The sequence below is a fragment of the Ceratotherium simum genome, chromosome 17 (genome assembly GCF_057802395.1).
Source record: "Ceratotherium simum simum isolate JZ-2026a chromosome 17, ASM5780239v1, whole genome shotgun sequence".
In the NCBI taxonomy this organism is placed as follows: domain Eukaryota; kingdom Metazoa; phylum Chordata; class Mammalia; order Perissodactyla; family Rhinocerotidae; genus Ceratotherium; species Ceratotherium simum.
In genome coordinates this window covers 52,951,647-52,968,515 of record NC_141916.1, presented here as the reverse complement: position 1 = coordinate 52,968,515, position 16,869 = coordinate 52,951,647, and the positions used below count along the sequence as shown (strand labels likewise).

The 16,869-nt window shown below is 36.3% G+C and overlaps 1 protein-coding gene across 1 annotated transcript in view; it reads right to left on the bottom strand.

Annotated features, from left to right (window-relative positions):
- Positions 1 to 1,754: 1,754 nt before the first annotated feature.
- CLEC4A (C-type lectin domain family 4 member A) overlaps positions 1,755 to 16,869 on the bottom strand; it is a 41,267-nt gene continuing 26,152 nt past the window's right edge. Inside the window, exons 4-6 of the mRNA XM_004438666.3 lie at positions 5,681 to 5,832; positions 4,428 to 4,543; positions 1,755 to 3,380 (exon numbers count right to left, since the gene is read on the bottom strand). Of these exons, the coding sequence (XP_004438723.1) occupies positions 3,239 to 3,380; positions 4,428 to 4,543; positions 5,681 to 5,832 (410 nt within the window). The 3' untranslated portion in view covers positions 1,755 to 3,238. The remainder of the gene's footprint in view (positions 3,381 to 4,427; positions 4,544 to 5,680; positions 5,833 to 16,869) is intronic.

Below are 16,869 nucleotides of genomic sequence, written 5' to 3'. Positions count from 1 at the left end.
ATTTCTCCTGGTACAGGAAGGATACCTTTTACACGGGAGATTTATTTCCTGCTTTCAGGAGGACAGAAAAGGGTCAGAGAGAACTTTTTGCATTGGCTGTTTCTCAAGTAACTTTAATTCAAAATAATCAATATGCCAAAATGGCATATTTGGGGGCAGCCTGCCCTAAGCCCCATCAGCATAGTGGTTACAGATTTGTATACATTTGTCAAATCATTTGAAAAATCATTCAACTGATCTGAAAATGTTAGCTTTTTACTGTACATAAATTAAACTTCAATAAAGTTTGGTCACTAAAAATAACATGCTTTCTTTTATCAGTCAAGATTTAATTGGACTTAAATAATTAGAAAATTTATTAGCTTTTATTATTAGAAACTCAGAGTAGAATGTGCTTCAGGAATAGTTGATTCAGTGGTTCAACAATACCCTTAAGAAACTACGGTATTTCCATTGCTCTACTCTGCTATCTACAATGTTCCTGTCATCCGAAAGCTAGTTTCCCACATGGTCACAGAATGACTATCAGTAGCAAGCAGGACTATATATTTCTCTGTATTCACTGGGAGAGGAAGATTAGCTCCTTGATTCCTCTGAAAATGAGGAGGAGCAATTCATGACGTGCAATTTGTGCCTATTGCTAAACCAACCTCTAGGGTGAATGTTTGGATTGCCTTGGATTAATCAGTATCCACCCACGGAGCAGAAGTGAGGTCAGCATCCCAAGGCACCTTGGCTGCATGAAGGAAAGTGACTCTCTAAACAACATTGAAGTTTTGTTTGTAAAGAAGAAGGGATAAGTAGACCAACAATATGCACCACAGTCCTAAATACTGGGTTTTTATTGTAAAATCCCATTTGCAACAATTTTAACTGCTGCAGAGCATTTCATTGTGTGAACAGAATATGATTAATTTAATCAAACCCTTATACCAAACATTTAATACAGCTGAATTGTCACATTATTTCTTCTATCCTTGAGTCATTGAATTCGCCTTTGACAAAGTGTGCACCATTGATGATTTCTATGTTGGCAAAGACAGAACTATTAATCCACGTTTCAGTATTAAGATCATCTTAACAAAATTAACATAAACAGGCCCTGAAGAGTTGTTAGCTGTCAAGATCTTCTCATCTTCAGCGAAATCATCCAGGTTGATCATTTTAATTCCAATGCGTAAAAATGTTTTCCACAGTACTGGACATTCCACAGAGTTCCTGCTTTCTCTTTCATTTACTAAGTGGCAGGTGGACCGAAAGAGCTTGAAGCATTGGTAGATTTATTTGTTTATATGTTTGTTTTCAATAGTAACTATAAAGATGAATATAGAGCCTAAAATTCTAAGATATATTTTATTTGTTAAATATATCTGCCAAATAAACCAACACATAAACATACTTTCTTCAAATAGTTCTGTATGTAGCCTGTGTTTTTCTTTTATTTTAAAGAGAACATTTACCTAAATTTTCATCAAGCATTTTTAGACCCATCTTCTAGAATAGTGACCTCAAAACAATTTTTGATTGCATATCCTTGATAGTAGAAAAAAAATTTAGTATACACACACTTAATATAGAATATTTATTTATTTAAAAACCACACACCTATGACATAATATAATATGCCCCCTATATAAGAATAGGAATTAAATGATATAAAAAATTAACACTTTAATTTTGCATTTTATTCACTGATGGTAAAATTAATCTACTCTCAACTTTTAAATTATTATTAACCTTTTTAGAGACAGCACTATGATTGAATATATTTTATTATTTTGCAGAAACTTGACTCAAAACTGTAATACAATTCAAAGGTGTTTCAGTTATACATTGCTGAATAATAAGCTACCTCAAAACTTAATGACTTGAAACAATTTTATTATTTTTCACAATTCTTTCTATTAATTGGATACACACAATCTTGATTTAATGGTGCTCTAGGGAAAATTAAAGAAAATAAGTTCTGAACCACGTTCATAAAATGTAAGGGAAGAGAAAAGTTCCGGCACTGACTAATATCACCATTCTCCATTTCACTCCGGTTCAAGCACACTGTCTATTCTGAAAATCAAAGGCATTTAGTGAAGTGGCTCTTTTTGCCCTTCCTTCATTCCATCCCCATATTATTGAAATAATAGTGGGAAAAGCTCATTGTAAATAAAGTTCCCCCAGAATTATTATATAAGTTGCTCTCTGGGAAGTACACTGGTAAATTCTACCTATAGTGGATAAGATCAGATCTGTATAAAAATAACTCGTCTTTAGATATAGTCAGGAAATAAGTGGCAAATATAATTACTCAGTTGCATCAAGATAATCAGGGCATAATCTCAGGTCCCATGAGATAGCCATGGAGAGAATCAGCTTTATAATAATCAACTATAATTCCCATACTAAGGCAATGAATTACAGGCTTTATTGTAAATATGACATATTTTATATTGTAGTAGAAAGAAAATGATCTGTAAGAACTTTAGTAAAAACGGAAATGCAAATAAACCAGGGGCCATTTGAGTGGCAGCCTAGACATAGAAACTATAAAACTAAAGCAAAGAAAAAAATTACCAGAATACTTGATGAATATAAATCTATGTCAACTGACCAGTAATAATTTCTAATTCTAATTCTCTAATTCTAAACTTCTAATGCTCAATCTCTGATTTCCCTTTGCCTTGTACCCTGATGTTAAATGACAGCCCAGGAATGAACAGAGAATGTTACGAAGCCCAAACAATCTACTGGGCCAAAGCTGGAACTTCTCTTCCATTGATGTGTATTATATTCCAACTGCTACACTATATGCTTTCAATTAAAGGTAATTAATCTGCCTGAGAGGAATGTAAAGTAATGGTTGGGACTGTTTTGCTTTTGATCAATCCATAAAAGAAAAATTCAGACAGATGGAGGAACCACATCATATAATTATATCCATATCTAACCCCTTAGCAATCAGACAAAAATTAGGAGATGAGGCTCATGTTCCCTTCATTTAGTCTCCAACACGGCTCTCCAGTATACTCTCTGCACATGGAAAATGCTCAATATATGTTCATTTCATGAAAGAATAAATGATTGAATGTGTGCAATGATTCTATAAGTAGAATAGGTGACAGCCTACTGAAAAATTCTATGGAGTTCCCTTTTACAAGACTTACACATGAATAGAAAAAGCACATTAGCTATCTCTATAATGGTGGCTACCAATTGAACCACATGTTCGTGAAGAATGTTCCATTCATATGTAGATCTTCATTGTCTTGCAAATTGCGAACTGAGCTTGATCACAATAGATGTTATTCCAGCCCCAGCGTTTGGATAAATGACTTAGCATAGCACAACGCTCACTAGGATTATTGGGTTCACCTGGGTGCCAGAATCTGAAAGGGAGAAAAAGATGAGGATGTTTCTTCAAACAGTGCTTTGAAAAGGGTTAGACAGAGAGGGAGGGGGCTGGGGTTGAACTGTATGGAAGTCAGAGTCAGACATACCCAAATCATTCTTTCTCCACTTCCCATGAAGTTTTTCCTCCATCTGTATCTCTGCCATCTCCCTTGAAAACTGTGCTTATATCACCCAGTATTGTGACATCTTACTGCATTAAACATTCTCCCAGCAGATATCCCAGAGGCTCTCTTCTATCTGTGCATATTTATGTCCTGTTCCCAGGGGACTGTCAGTCCACAGGCTCCCTTAAATGATGTAAAAATTTCACTCTCATCTCAACTATCAATGTAGTTTGTTTCCTTTTTTATGCACTGCTTTTGGAGTCTGAAGAACTAGTTAAAATCTCTGAATCTGCTACTATCACTGTTATCTTGGGCAAGTAATTTAATTTCCCTGATTCTCATTTTCCACAACTAAAAAATAGAGACAGGAGTAATATCCCCATAAATTTCACACAGTTGATATAAGGATCAAAGATAGTAATGTACTAAAATGTACTAATGTACTTAACAGTTTTAAAAAATCTACATAAATATGATAATATAAGTATCACAATTTACATAAATATAAGTATCAGAATTTAGCTTATTTGCTTTATGAGATATTAAATCTTAATAATCAGTTATTATCTTAACTGATATGAATTTTTCTTATATTTAGAGACAGAAAGGTAGTGGTTAAAAGCACAGACTTTGGTGTCAGATAGACCTGGGTCTGAGGACCACTGTTGCCACTAGATAACATTTGCTGAGTTATCAAACTCTCTAAATTGAATTTCTTCATCTCTACAGTGGAAAAAACAATAATGTGTGCCTCATAGAGTTCTTGTGATGATTCAGTGAGATAATAAGTGAAATTATTTAACCTAGTACCCAAGAGTTAAAAGAAGAGTGAGTTATTTTAATAGCTGATAGTTGGAACACCCTAAAATCCCCGCATGAACCAGGACTGAGGATCCCTTTATCTAACTCTATACTCACGCGAGACTTTCGTTGTATGGAGTCTGATCAACCCACTGCCAATGTTTCTTCCCCTCTGGGTCTGACAGCCCTATATAATAACTATTTTTCCTATCCAGCTTCTGGGTGACAAAATCCTGTGGGGAGAAAAGAAAGGAGTTATAGCCTTTAGAGTATTCAGGTAGAATTGAGTTCGTCATGGCCTTAGGGAGAAGAAAAGGAGAGGATCCAAGAAGAGTCAATGGGGGCCCTGCCCAGAAGCCTAGGTCTTTTCTGGCTGAGCAATTCAGGATCAAAGGCATCACCTGTGAGCATGATGTTTGTCTCAGTCTGTTAGGTTGCTATAACAAAATGCCACAGACCTGGTAGCTTATAAACAACAGAAATTTATTTCTCACAGTTCTTGAGGATATACTGAGTAGTACCTACTGAGTAGATCAGGGTACTAGCATGGTCAGGTGAAGGCTCTCCTCCTGGTTCATAGACAGTGCCTTCTTGATGTGTCCTCGCATGGTAGCAGGGCAAGGCAGCTGTGTGGGGTCTTTTTTGTAGGAATACTAATCCCCGTCATGAGGGCTCCACCCTCATGACCTAAGCACCTCCCAAAGGCCCTACTTCCTAATACCATCACCTTTGGGGGTTACGATTTCAATAGATGAATTTGGAGGGGACAGAAACATTCAGTATATGGCAATGTTCTATACATATGGAGGTCATTTCTCCCTATGAGTATAACGAATTGTCATCTCAGACTCACTTCCTCTCTTATCTTCAAGAGATGGTATTCTTCAAAGCTATGCATAAGAAAATTTTTGCAGATTAAATCATTTTCCTTTCATAACTTTGAAGATTCTTTAACTGCATTTCTGATTGTTGATTATGACTCTTCATGATTGAACCTTATGTCCCTATTTGATTTAATACCCATTCTTTGCTAAATAGTTAATAATTTATAACACATTCACATTTAAAAATAATTTATAATAATTTGAAAAATAGTAAACTGATATTTCCGATTGAAATATTTTCATCCTTCCACTCAAACCTCACATAATATATTTTAAATGCCCCAATTTATTTGGGGGGAGGTTAGTTTTACGGAAGCAGGAAGAAGCTATGGAATGTACAGACTTAAGTAGCCTTGCCTCTCTGTTTTATTGAAATCCTTCTGCCATAGCACCAATACCCCAAAACAATGAAAACTTCCTCCTTAGACAAGAGAGGTGCCCAAAGACCAGGCAGGAATCCTGACTCCATCATTGATTAGAAAGTACCTTGTCATCCTTGGTGTTCATCACCAGCAGGTGAGCATGCATTTCTGAGCAGTGCTTCTCACTCTCATTCCAATTTCTGGCTTTAGAAGGAACAATATAGCAGTAGGATCCAAATGATGTCCAATCCTTTGGGCAGCAGCTCCAGACTTGCGCTGCATTGATAGAAGGCCATATAGAAAAGTAATTTTTAAAGTGTGTGTATTACTAAAATTAAAGACCAAGGGAGATCACATGGAAACCAGAACTTCCATCTTCACCCAGAGGTAACAAGGAGCCCCTGCCAACCAGGTGTCAAGGAGGTCAAGTCTACATATGTCAGGCAGTAACAAGACACAGCCTCCTTTTTCTTGCCAGAATGGTGTTAGGAAAAGCCAACTGAAACAGAAGGTTTATATAGGATCCAGATCTTAGAATGTAATACAGAAATGTCCAGGTTTCAATGGAAAATCACTGACCATACCAAAAAAAATAAAGTTATCAAAATTAATTAAAAATAAATAAATACAGGGGCCAGCCTAGTGGCATAGCAGTTAAGTTTGCACATTCCACTATAGTGGCCTGGGGTTCACCAGTTCAGATTCTTGGTGCAGACCTACTCACTGCTCATCAAGCCATGCTGAGGTCACATCCCACATAGAAGAACTAGAAGGACCTACAACTATGTACTGGAGCTTTAGGGAGAAAAAAGAAAAAGAGGAAGATTGGCAACAGATGTTAGCTCAGGGCCAATATTCCTCAGAAAATAAATAAATAAATACATGCCAATACTAAGATAAAAGAAATATTAGAATTATCTCACAGAGATATTTTTTAAAAAACATGAGAAAGATGCTTCAACAAGAAAGTACAAACATGTTTGAATCAAATGAAAAAATAGAAAGCCTCAGCAAGGAAATAGAAAATCTCAGCAAACAAGATATAAAAAAGAACCAAATGGAATTTTATAATTGAAATACACAAAAACCAAAATAAAAAGCTCAGTGGATGGGCTCAACAGCAGAATTGAGAAGACAGAGAAATCAGTGTTTTAAATGCCAGAAAGTTATTTTGTGAATATCAGCAAACTGAGTCTAAAGTTTATACAGAAAGGCAAAAGATCTAGAATAGCCAAAACAATATTGAAGAAGAAGAACAAAGTTGGAGAGCTGACACTACCTGACTTTAAGACTTACTATAAAGCTACAATAATCAAGAGAGCATGGTATGGGCAAAAGAACAGAAAAATCGATCAAAGGAATGGAATAGAGATTCCAGAGATAGAATGGCATAAATGTAGCCAACTGACCTTTAATAAAGGAACAAAGGCAATACAATGGAAAAAAGATAGTCTTTCAAAAAATATTGCTGGAACAACAGGACATTCACTTACAAAAAAAAAAAGAAAGAATCTGGACACAGATCACACACGCTTCACAAAAACTAACTCAAAGTGGATCATTGACCTAAATTTAAAATGTTAAACTAAAAACCCCTAGAAGATGACATAGGGGAAAATCGAGTCGAGCTTGGGTTTGGTGATGACTTCTTAGATATAACACCAAAGACATGATCTATAAAAGGAAGAACTGATAACACGGACTTCATTAAAATTAAAAAGTTTTGCTTTGTGAGAGACATGGTCAAAACCATGAAATGACAAGCCACAGGCTAGGAGAAAATGTTTGCAAAAGACACATCTGAATGAGGACTATTATTCAAAATACACAAAGAACTCTTAAAACTCAACAAGAAGAAAACAACAACCTGATTTAAAATGGGCCAAAGACCTTAACAGATACCTCATCAAAGAAGACCTACAGTTACATTTCCATGTTATCAGGGAAATGTAAATTAAAACGATAATAAAATACCACTGCACACCTATTAGGATGGACAAAAGTCTGGAACACTGACAACACCAAATGCTGGCAAGGATGTAGAGCAATAGAAACTCTCATTCATTGCTGGTGGGAATGCAAAATAGTAAAGGCACTTTGGAAGGCAGTGTTGTAGTTTCTTACAAGACTAAAATATTCTTACCACATAATCCAATATTCACACTCCTTGGTATTTACCCAAAGGAGTTGAAAACTTATGTCCACACAAGAACCTGAACAGGGATGTTTACAGCAGCTTTATTCATAATTCACAAAACTTGGAAGCAGCCAAGATGTCCTTTAGTAGGTGAATGGATAAACTGTGGTACATCCAGACAATGGAATATTATTCAGCACTAAAAAGAAATGAGCTATCAAGCCACAAAAAGACACAGAGGAAACTTAAATGTATATTACTAAATGAAAGAAGCCAAATTGAAAAGCCTACATACAGTATGAGCCAAATTAAATGACATTCTGGAAAAGGCAAAACTATAGAGACAATAAAAATCTTGTAACAGTACAGGCCATCATATAAGAAAATCCACTTAGTGCAGAAAACTGGTGATTCAAGTACTTTAAATCTGCTCATTTCCAAGCCAACATTCCACTCTGCCCTCAGAAGCCCACAGCCTGTTATCAGCAATCTTCATCTCTTTGCTCTAAGTGAAAGTTGTTTTACTCACCCTCTCCAGTTATTCTCCTTCTGCCATCTATTAAGCCCTCTCTAGTCAGGCTTTCAAACCCTTAACCCCACCTCTAGTCAAAGTCACTGAAGACATCCTCGTTGCCAAATCCTTTTTCAATTCTCTTCCACATCCAGTTTGATCTCATTATTGAGATCAATTGACACAGAAGATGACTTAATTCTTCTTGAAACATTTTCTTCTCTTGGCCTTCAGTATATCATTCTCTTTTACTTCAAGTTCTATGTGTATGACTCTTACCCCTTAATATCCTTTATAAGTTCCTCCTTATCTCCATGAACTCAAATAGTGGACTTTTCACTGTCTACTTTCACTGTCACTCTTCAAGTGATCTAATCTAATCTTCAGCTTTACATACTCTAATCTTCAGATTCTTATGCCCAATAACTTCTCAACATTCCCACTTAAACATAGTAAGCAGCTCCAATTTTATATTTTCCAAAAAGAACATCTGATGCCTCACAAAATAAAAAACTTTTGCCCTTTCCATCGTCTTCCTTATCTTAACAGTTAGCAATTCATTTTTCTAGTTTCTCAGGCCAAGGAATCTTTCTTGTACACCTCATATCCAAACTATCAACAACTTTTTTATTGGCTCTACCTAAAAATTATATACAGAATCCCACCATATCATCCACCATTGTCCAATTTCTAGCCATCACATTTCTCATTATGTTATTGCAATAGCTTTCTTGTCTCCCAGTTTCTAACTTTGCTGTGCTAAGGTCTATTCTTCACTCATCCAGCAAGAATGAGCCCTCAAAAATGAAAATGAAATTATGCCACTCACATGTTCAAATGCACTCAATGTAAGCCAAAATTCCTACCATGGCACAAGTGATCTCTGCTAACTTTCTGACTTCATCTGCTCTTATTCACACCATCCCTGGCTGACTGGCCAACTTGTTTCATAAGCATTCTATATATATTCCTGTCAGAAGACCTTGACACTACCTCCTTCCCTTGCTTGAGATGCTGATTTCCTAAGATATTCATGGCTTGCTTCCTCACTTCCTTCATATCTCTGCTCAGTGTCTCCTTTTCTTAGAATCTTCCCTAATCATTCTACATAGAATAGTATCCCCAAGCATTTGCTGTCCCTCTTTTTTTTTTTAATATTTTGTTTATTGCAGTAACATTGGTTTATAACATTATAAAAATTTCAGGTGTACATCATTATACTTCTATTTCTGCATAGATTACATCATGTTCACCACCAAAATACTAATTACAACCCATCACCACACACATGTACCAAATTATCCCTTTCACCCTCCTCCCTCCCCCCTTCCCCTCTGGTAACCACCAATCCAATCTCTGTCCCCATGTGTTTGTTTATTGTTGTTATTAACTACTACTTAATAGTTTACTTTTAACACAGCATTTATTACCACATAAAATATATCTATTTTCTTCCCTCTCTATGAGAAAAGTTCTGTAAGGGAAAGAATCTTTTCTGTTTTGTTCAATGTTCCATTGTTCGCTCATCATCAGCACTTGTTAATATGTATTGAATGAATAAATTAAAGGATAAATGTAGAACTTTACAAAATTATTAACGTGCTAACGGACACTGGATATCCAAGGGACAAAAGGTTGTATTATTTTCCAAGCAAACTATATATATTTTTCCAACCTAAATTATTGGACTATGGTTTCAAAGGACACTCTTTGAGAAAACATGATGGCTGTCAGATAAATCTGCAGTCATAATTCTTGTCTCTAGGGAAGTACACATTCTGTCTCTGGTAAGCAACATTCTTGATCTCTTAATTTATTGATTTTATTGTGGTAAGAACACTTAACATGAGATCTATCCTCAACAAATTTTAAGTGTATGCTACATTATTGTTCACTATAGCAAAAATACTGTACAGCAGATCTCTAGAGCTTACCTATCTTACTTAACTGAAACTTTATGCCTGTTGATTATTAACTGTTAATCTCCCCCTCCCACCAGTCCCTGGTAACCACCATTCCAGTCTTTGATTCCATGAATTTGACTATTTTAGAAATGTCCATCAACAGGTGAATGGATAAAGAAAATGTGGTATATACATACAATGGAATACTATTCAGCCTTTAAAAAAAAAAGATGATAAGCAACATTCTTAATAGGTTGCTTATTTGGTCATCTTTCTCTGCATATGGCACATATCACATCATCCTCATCATGAGTTTTGGGGAATTTGGTGCAATGGGTTAGTAAACACAAAAGTGAATACAGTTTGTGATCCATATCACCTAAACTGAGTGATGCCATAAGAGCTACTTTGTTAATATAATTGTATTTGTACAGACTGAATAACTGTGAAACACAGGATCAGAATTTATAAGATACATTTATCAAAGTTCCTATTGCATTTTATGTTGTCTTACTGCAAGATAAGCAATTTGAAGAACCACATTTTATTTCCATTGAGTTATCATTATATAATTACCCTCGGGATGACACAACTCCATTACAGCAGGCTTTGTATGACTAGACCCTTCCATTAATGTAACCTCATGAATTTATAAAAATTCAAAATGAGGGCTCTTATTTTTTCAGTAGTGTTTATCAAACAATGAGTTCATATTGTTGGCTTTAAAAAGCTTGCTTTAAAGTAATTGAAAGCAGTACTTATATCACCCAAGATATAACTTGGTGCTAACTTGGTGTAACTGCTGCTTATTTATTTATTGTTTTAAAATTTACCTTCATTAGTTCAGAATGGCAGGGCCAACTGTAAAAGAAGGATCAGGATATTAGGATGTTATGACCATGTGAACTCAAATATTCAGTGGAGTGAAAATTTCAACAAACAGTACACCTACTTTAATGTGATAGAAGCAAGTGATGTAGACCTCAAACAGGAAAGAAAATCACACAACTGATTTTGATCAAATATATTTTCCAGTACCTTTAACTGAAAAAACAAAACAAAACACTGAGATTGAAAATTGATATACAGATACATGCACCATTTTATTTAAGTAGTCAATCTGAGTCATTGAGATAGAGATGTTTCATTGGTCAGAGTAACTCATACCCTTTATTCAGAGTTATTTGATATTTATCTCTATATATCTCTGGAAAAAACCTAATCAAACATCATCTATGAGTGTGTGCCTTTACCTCTGTGTATCTGTATTGTCTCTTTGGAAATTAGCATCTTGATTTCAAATTTAAGCTTCTGCAATTGTTAAATACTGATCCAACTTGAAGTGGAATAAATTCAATTGTCTCCTCAAAAAAAAGAAAAATACTCTGCTATGTGAAAAATATTGTTAAGAGAATGAAAAGACAAGCCAGAGACTGGGAGAAAATATTTGCAAAACAAATATCTGATAAAATACTCATATCTAAAATATACAAAGAACACTTAAAACTCAACAATAAGAAAACAAACAGCCCAATTAAAAATGGGCAAGAGATAGGAATAGACAACACACCAAAGGAGATGTGCAGATGGTAAACAAGCATATGGTAGGATGCTCAGCATCATATGTCATGGCAATTTATGAATTGCAAATTAAAACAACGAGATACTGCTACACATTTATTAGAATGGCTAAAAATAAATTGACAATAGGAAGTGCTAATGTTGAGCAATAGGAACTCTCATTCATTACTAGTGGGAATGCAAAATGATACAGCCACTTTGGAAAACAATTTGGTAGTTTCTTACAAAACTAAAAATAGTATTATCATATAATCTAGTAATCATGCTTGTAGGTATTGACCCAACTGCGTCAAAAACTTATGTCCACACTAAAACCTATATGCAAATGTTTACAGCAGCTTTATTTATCAGCATCAAAAACTGGAAATAATCAAGATGTCCTTCAACAGATGGACAGATAAACAAACTTTGGTACATCCATACAATGAAATAGTATTCCGTGATTTTTAAATGAGCTATCAAGTCAAAAAAAGACATGGAGAAACTTTAAATGCATATTGCTAAGTAAAATAAGCCAGTGTAAAAAGACTACAGAGAGAGAGGATCTGGAGAGTGAGGCTTAGGCAGAGGTGGCAGTGAATGCAAAGGCCTGGAGGAGGGAAGAGGTTGTGCACCTGAGGAAGAGCCTGGAGGCCGGGTGGCTGGAGGAAATCAACAATGTCTAAAATCAAGATTAAGAAATAGCGTAGCATAAGCGGTTAAGTGCGTGCACTCTGCTGCGGTGGCCCCGGGTTCGCCGGTTGGGATCCCAGGCGTGCTCCGACGCACCACTTGTCAAGCCATGCTGTGGCGGCATCCCATATAAAGTGGAGGAAGATGGGCATAGATGTTAGCTCAGGGCCAGTCTTCCTCAGCAAAAAGAGGAGGATTGGCAGATGTTAGCTCAGGGCCGATCTTCCTCACAAAAAAAAAAAAAAGAAAAGAAATAGCATAGTGATGTCAACACCATGGCGGAGTGAGCTCTCCCTTTAGACTCTACCCCCCAAGATACAACATATAGTACATTCATATACCAACAGAGGATATTCATACAACACAAAAGATGTCAGAGAGACCCCTACAACCTTACATCTGAAGGTGGAGGTGCTGGAACTCCTGAAGGAAGTGGAAGGAGGTAAGGAGAACTCCTCTCCATCCCTAACAGGAGCAACCCTGGGACCGGGACCATGCACCACTCAGAGAAGGGGGGGAGGGGTGGCCCTCCATGGGAAAACTGTCATTCTCCAAGTTCCCTCACAGCCTGTGGGAAACTCCCCACATGGAGGGGACTGAACTGTTGTTGCAGGGGTGTCTTCATCAAGCTAGCACCCCAGGAGAGCAGATAGCGAGGGAAGAGCAAGAAGCCCCCGGCATTGGGCAGGCATAAGAAAGTGCCCCTTCCCCCGACCTGGCACTTCAGCTCAGCCAGTCAGCCAGAGCACCTGTGGATTGTGGTGGGCTCAGAATACACAGCTCTTGACCACCACCCAGTGGCAGCAGATGGAAGCTGCAACTGGATATTATCAACATGAGGAAAAACAAACCCACGCCCTCAAACAGTGTACAAAAATATATTAAATCTACAGACCAGAAGGAAAATTACAAGCACCCAGAAATCAATACTGAAGGCACAGAAATTGATAACCTGAATGACAGAGAATTCAAAATAGCTATCATAAAAAAGCTCAACAAGTTACAAGAAAATACAGAGATAGACAGCTCAATGAAATCAGGAACATCTTCGCAAAAGAGATTGAAACTATAAAGAAAAACCAATCAGAAATGTTAGAGATGAAAAACACAATGGAGGAGACAAAGGAAAATCTGGAATCTTTAAAGAACAGAGCTGACAATATGGAGGAAATAATTAGCAATATAGAGGATAGGAATGTAGAAATGCTCCAGATGGAGGGGAGCAAAATAAGACATGAAAGAAATGAAGAAATTCTCTGAGAAATATCTGACTCAATTAGGAAATGCAATCTAAGGATTATAGGTCTTCCAGAGGAAGAAGAGAGGAAAAAAATAGCAGAGAGCTTGTTCAAAGAAATAACAGCTGAGTACTACCCAAACCTGGGGAAGGTGCTGGAAATACAAGTGAATGAAGTCAATAGATCTCCTAACTACACCAACAGAAAAAGACCCTTTCAAAGGCATATAGTAGTAAAGCTGGCAAAAGTCAACCACAAAGAAAAAATACTAAGGGCAGCAAGACAACAAAAATAATGCACAAAGGAATTACTATCAGGCTTTCAAAGGATTTCTCAGCAGAAATCTTACAGGCTAGGAGAGAGTGGGATGATATATTCAAAATTCTGAAAGACAAAAACTTTCAGCCAAGAATACTCTATCCAGTGAAAATATCCTTCAGATATGATGTAGAAATAAAAACTTTCCCAGATAAACAAAAGCTAAGGGAGTTCATTGCCACAAGACCCCCACTACAGGAAAGGCTCAAAAAGGCCCTCATGCCTGAAAAAGAAAGAAAAAGAGAAACAGGATACAAAGCCTTGAGCAAGGAGAAAAATAGGTAGACAAAATCAGAAAAATTGCAGCATTCTATCAGAATAGGTTAGCAAACACTTAATTGTAACATCAAAGATAAAGGGAAGGAAAACACCAAAAATAAATATAACCTCATCACTTTAACCACAAACTCACAACACAAGATGGAATTAAGTTGTGACAATAATAACTTAGAAGAGGAAGACGAAAGAGACAGAATCAACTTAGTCTAAGAAGATTTAGAGGCCATCAGAAAATGGACTATCTTGGGGCAGGCCCAGTGGCATAGCAGTTAAGTGCACATGCTCCACTGCAGCAGTCTGGGGTTCGGATCCTGGGCATGCACCAATGCACCGCTTGTCAAACCATGCTGTGGCGGCATCCCATATAAAGTGGAGGAAGATGGGCACAGATGTTAGCCCTGGGCCAGTCTTCCTCAGCAAAAAGAGAAGGATTGGCATGGATGTTAGCTCAGGGCTGATCTTTCTCACGAAAAAAGAAAAAAAAGAAAGAAAATGGGCTATCTTATCTATGAGATTTTTTATACAAACCTCATGGTAACCATGGTAAACAATCAAAACAGAGATACATATGGTAAATAAAGAGAAAACTAAGAAAACCATCATACAGAACTACCAAACTGAATTGGTAATCCAAAACACATGGGACAAGAAACAAAGGAAATGAAGAAGAACCAGAAAATGAGTGATAAAATAGCAACCTTAAGCCCTCATATATCAATAATCACTCTAAATGTAAATGGATTGAATTCTCCAATCAAAAGACACAGAGTGGTGGAATGGATTAAAATACAAGACCCAACAATATGGTGCCTCCAGGAAACACATCTCAGCTTGAAAGACAAACACAGGCTCAGAGTGAAAGGATGGAAGACAATACTCCAAGCTAATAGCAAACAAAAGAAAGCAGGTGATGCCATACTTATATCAGACAAAGTTGACTTCAAGATAAAACAGGTAATGAGAGACAAAGAGGGGCAATATATAATGATAAAAGGGACACTCCACCGAGAAGACATATCACTTATAAATATATACGCACCCAACACAGGAGCACCAAAGTACATAAAGCAACTATTAACAAACCTAAAAGGAGATATTAACAAAAACACAATAATAGTATGGGATCTTAACACCTCACTTACATCAATGGATAGATCATCCAGACAGAAAGTCAATCAAGAAATAGTGGACTTAAACAAAAAACTAGATGAGATGGACTTAACAGTTACATATAGAGCACTCCATCCAAACACAGCAGATTACACATTCTTCTCAAGACGCACAGAACATTCTCAAGGATAGACCATGTGTTGGGAAACAAGGCAAGCCTCTATAAATTTAAGAAGATTGAAATCATAACAAGCATCTTTTCTGACCATAATGCTATGAAATTAGAAATCAACTACAAGAAACAAACTGGGAAAGTGATGAAGATGTGGAGATTAAACACCACGCTACTGAATAACAAATGGATCATTGAAGAAATTAAAGGAGAAATCAAAAAATATCTGGAGATGAATGAAAATGAAAATACACCACACCAACTCATATAGGATGCAGTAAAAGCAATCTTGAGAGGGAAATTCAAAGCAATACAGGCCTACCTTAATAAACAAGAAAAATCCCAAATAAGCAATCTTAAACTGCACCTACCAGAATTAGAAAAAGAAGAACAAACAAAGCCCAAAGTCAGCAGAAGGAGGGAAAAAATAAAAATTAGAGCAGAAATAAATGAAATTGAAACCAAAAAAAAAAAAACAATAGAAAAGATCAATGAAACAAAGAATAGGTTCTTTGAGAAGATAAACAAAATGGACAAACCCTTAGCCAGACTCACCAAGAAAAAAAGAGAGAAGGTTCAAATAAATAAAATTAGAAATGAAAGAGGAGAAATTACAATGGACACCACAGAAACACAAAGGATTATAAAAGAATACTATGAAAAGCTATATGCCAACAAATTGGACAGTCTAGAAAAAATGGATAAATTCTTAGACTCATACAACCTCTCAAAACTGAATCAAGAATAAATAGAGAATCTGAACAGACCAATCACAAGTAAAGAGATTGAAACAATAATCAAAAACCTCCCAAAAAATAAAAGCCCAGGACCAGATGGCATCCCTGGAAAATTTTACCAAACATTCAAAGACAATTTAATACCTATGCTTCTCAAACTATTCCAAAAAATAGAGGAAGGTGGAACATTTCCTAACACATTCTACAAGGCCAAGATCACCCTGATACCAAAGCCAGACAAGGACAATACAAAGAAGGAAAATTACAGGCCAATATCGCTGATGAACATAGATGCAAAAATCCTCAACAAAATATTCGCAAACCAAATACAGCAATACATTAAAAAGATCATATACCATGATCAAGTGCGATTTACACCAGGGACAAAGGGATGGTTCAACATCCACAAATCAATCAATGCAATACACCACATTAACAAAAGGAGGAATAAAAACCACATGATCATCTCAATAGATGCAGAGAAAGCATTTGACAAGATCCAACATCAATTTATGGTAAAAACTCTCAACAAAATGGGTATAGAAGGAAAGTACTTCAACATAATAAAGGCCATATATTACAAATCCACAGCCAACATCATACACAATGGGGAAAAACTGAAAGCCATTCCTCTGAGAACAGGAACAAGAGAAG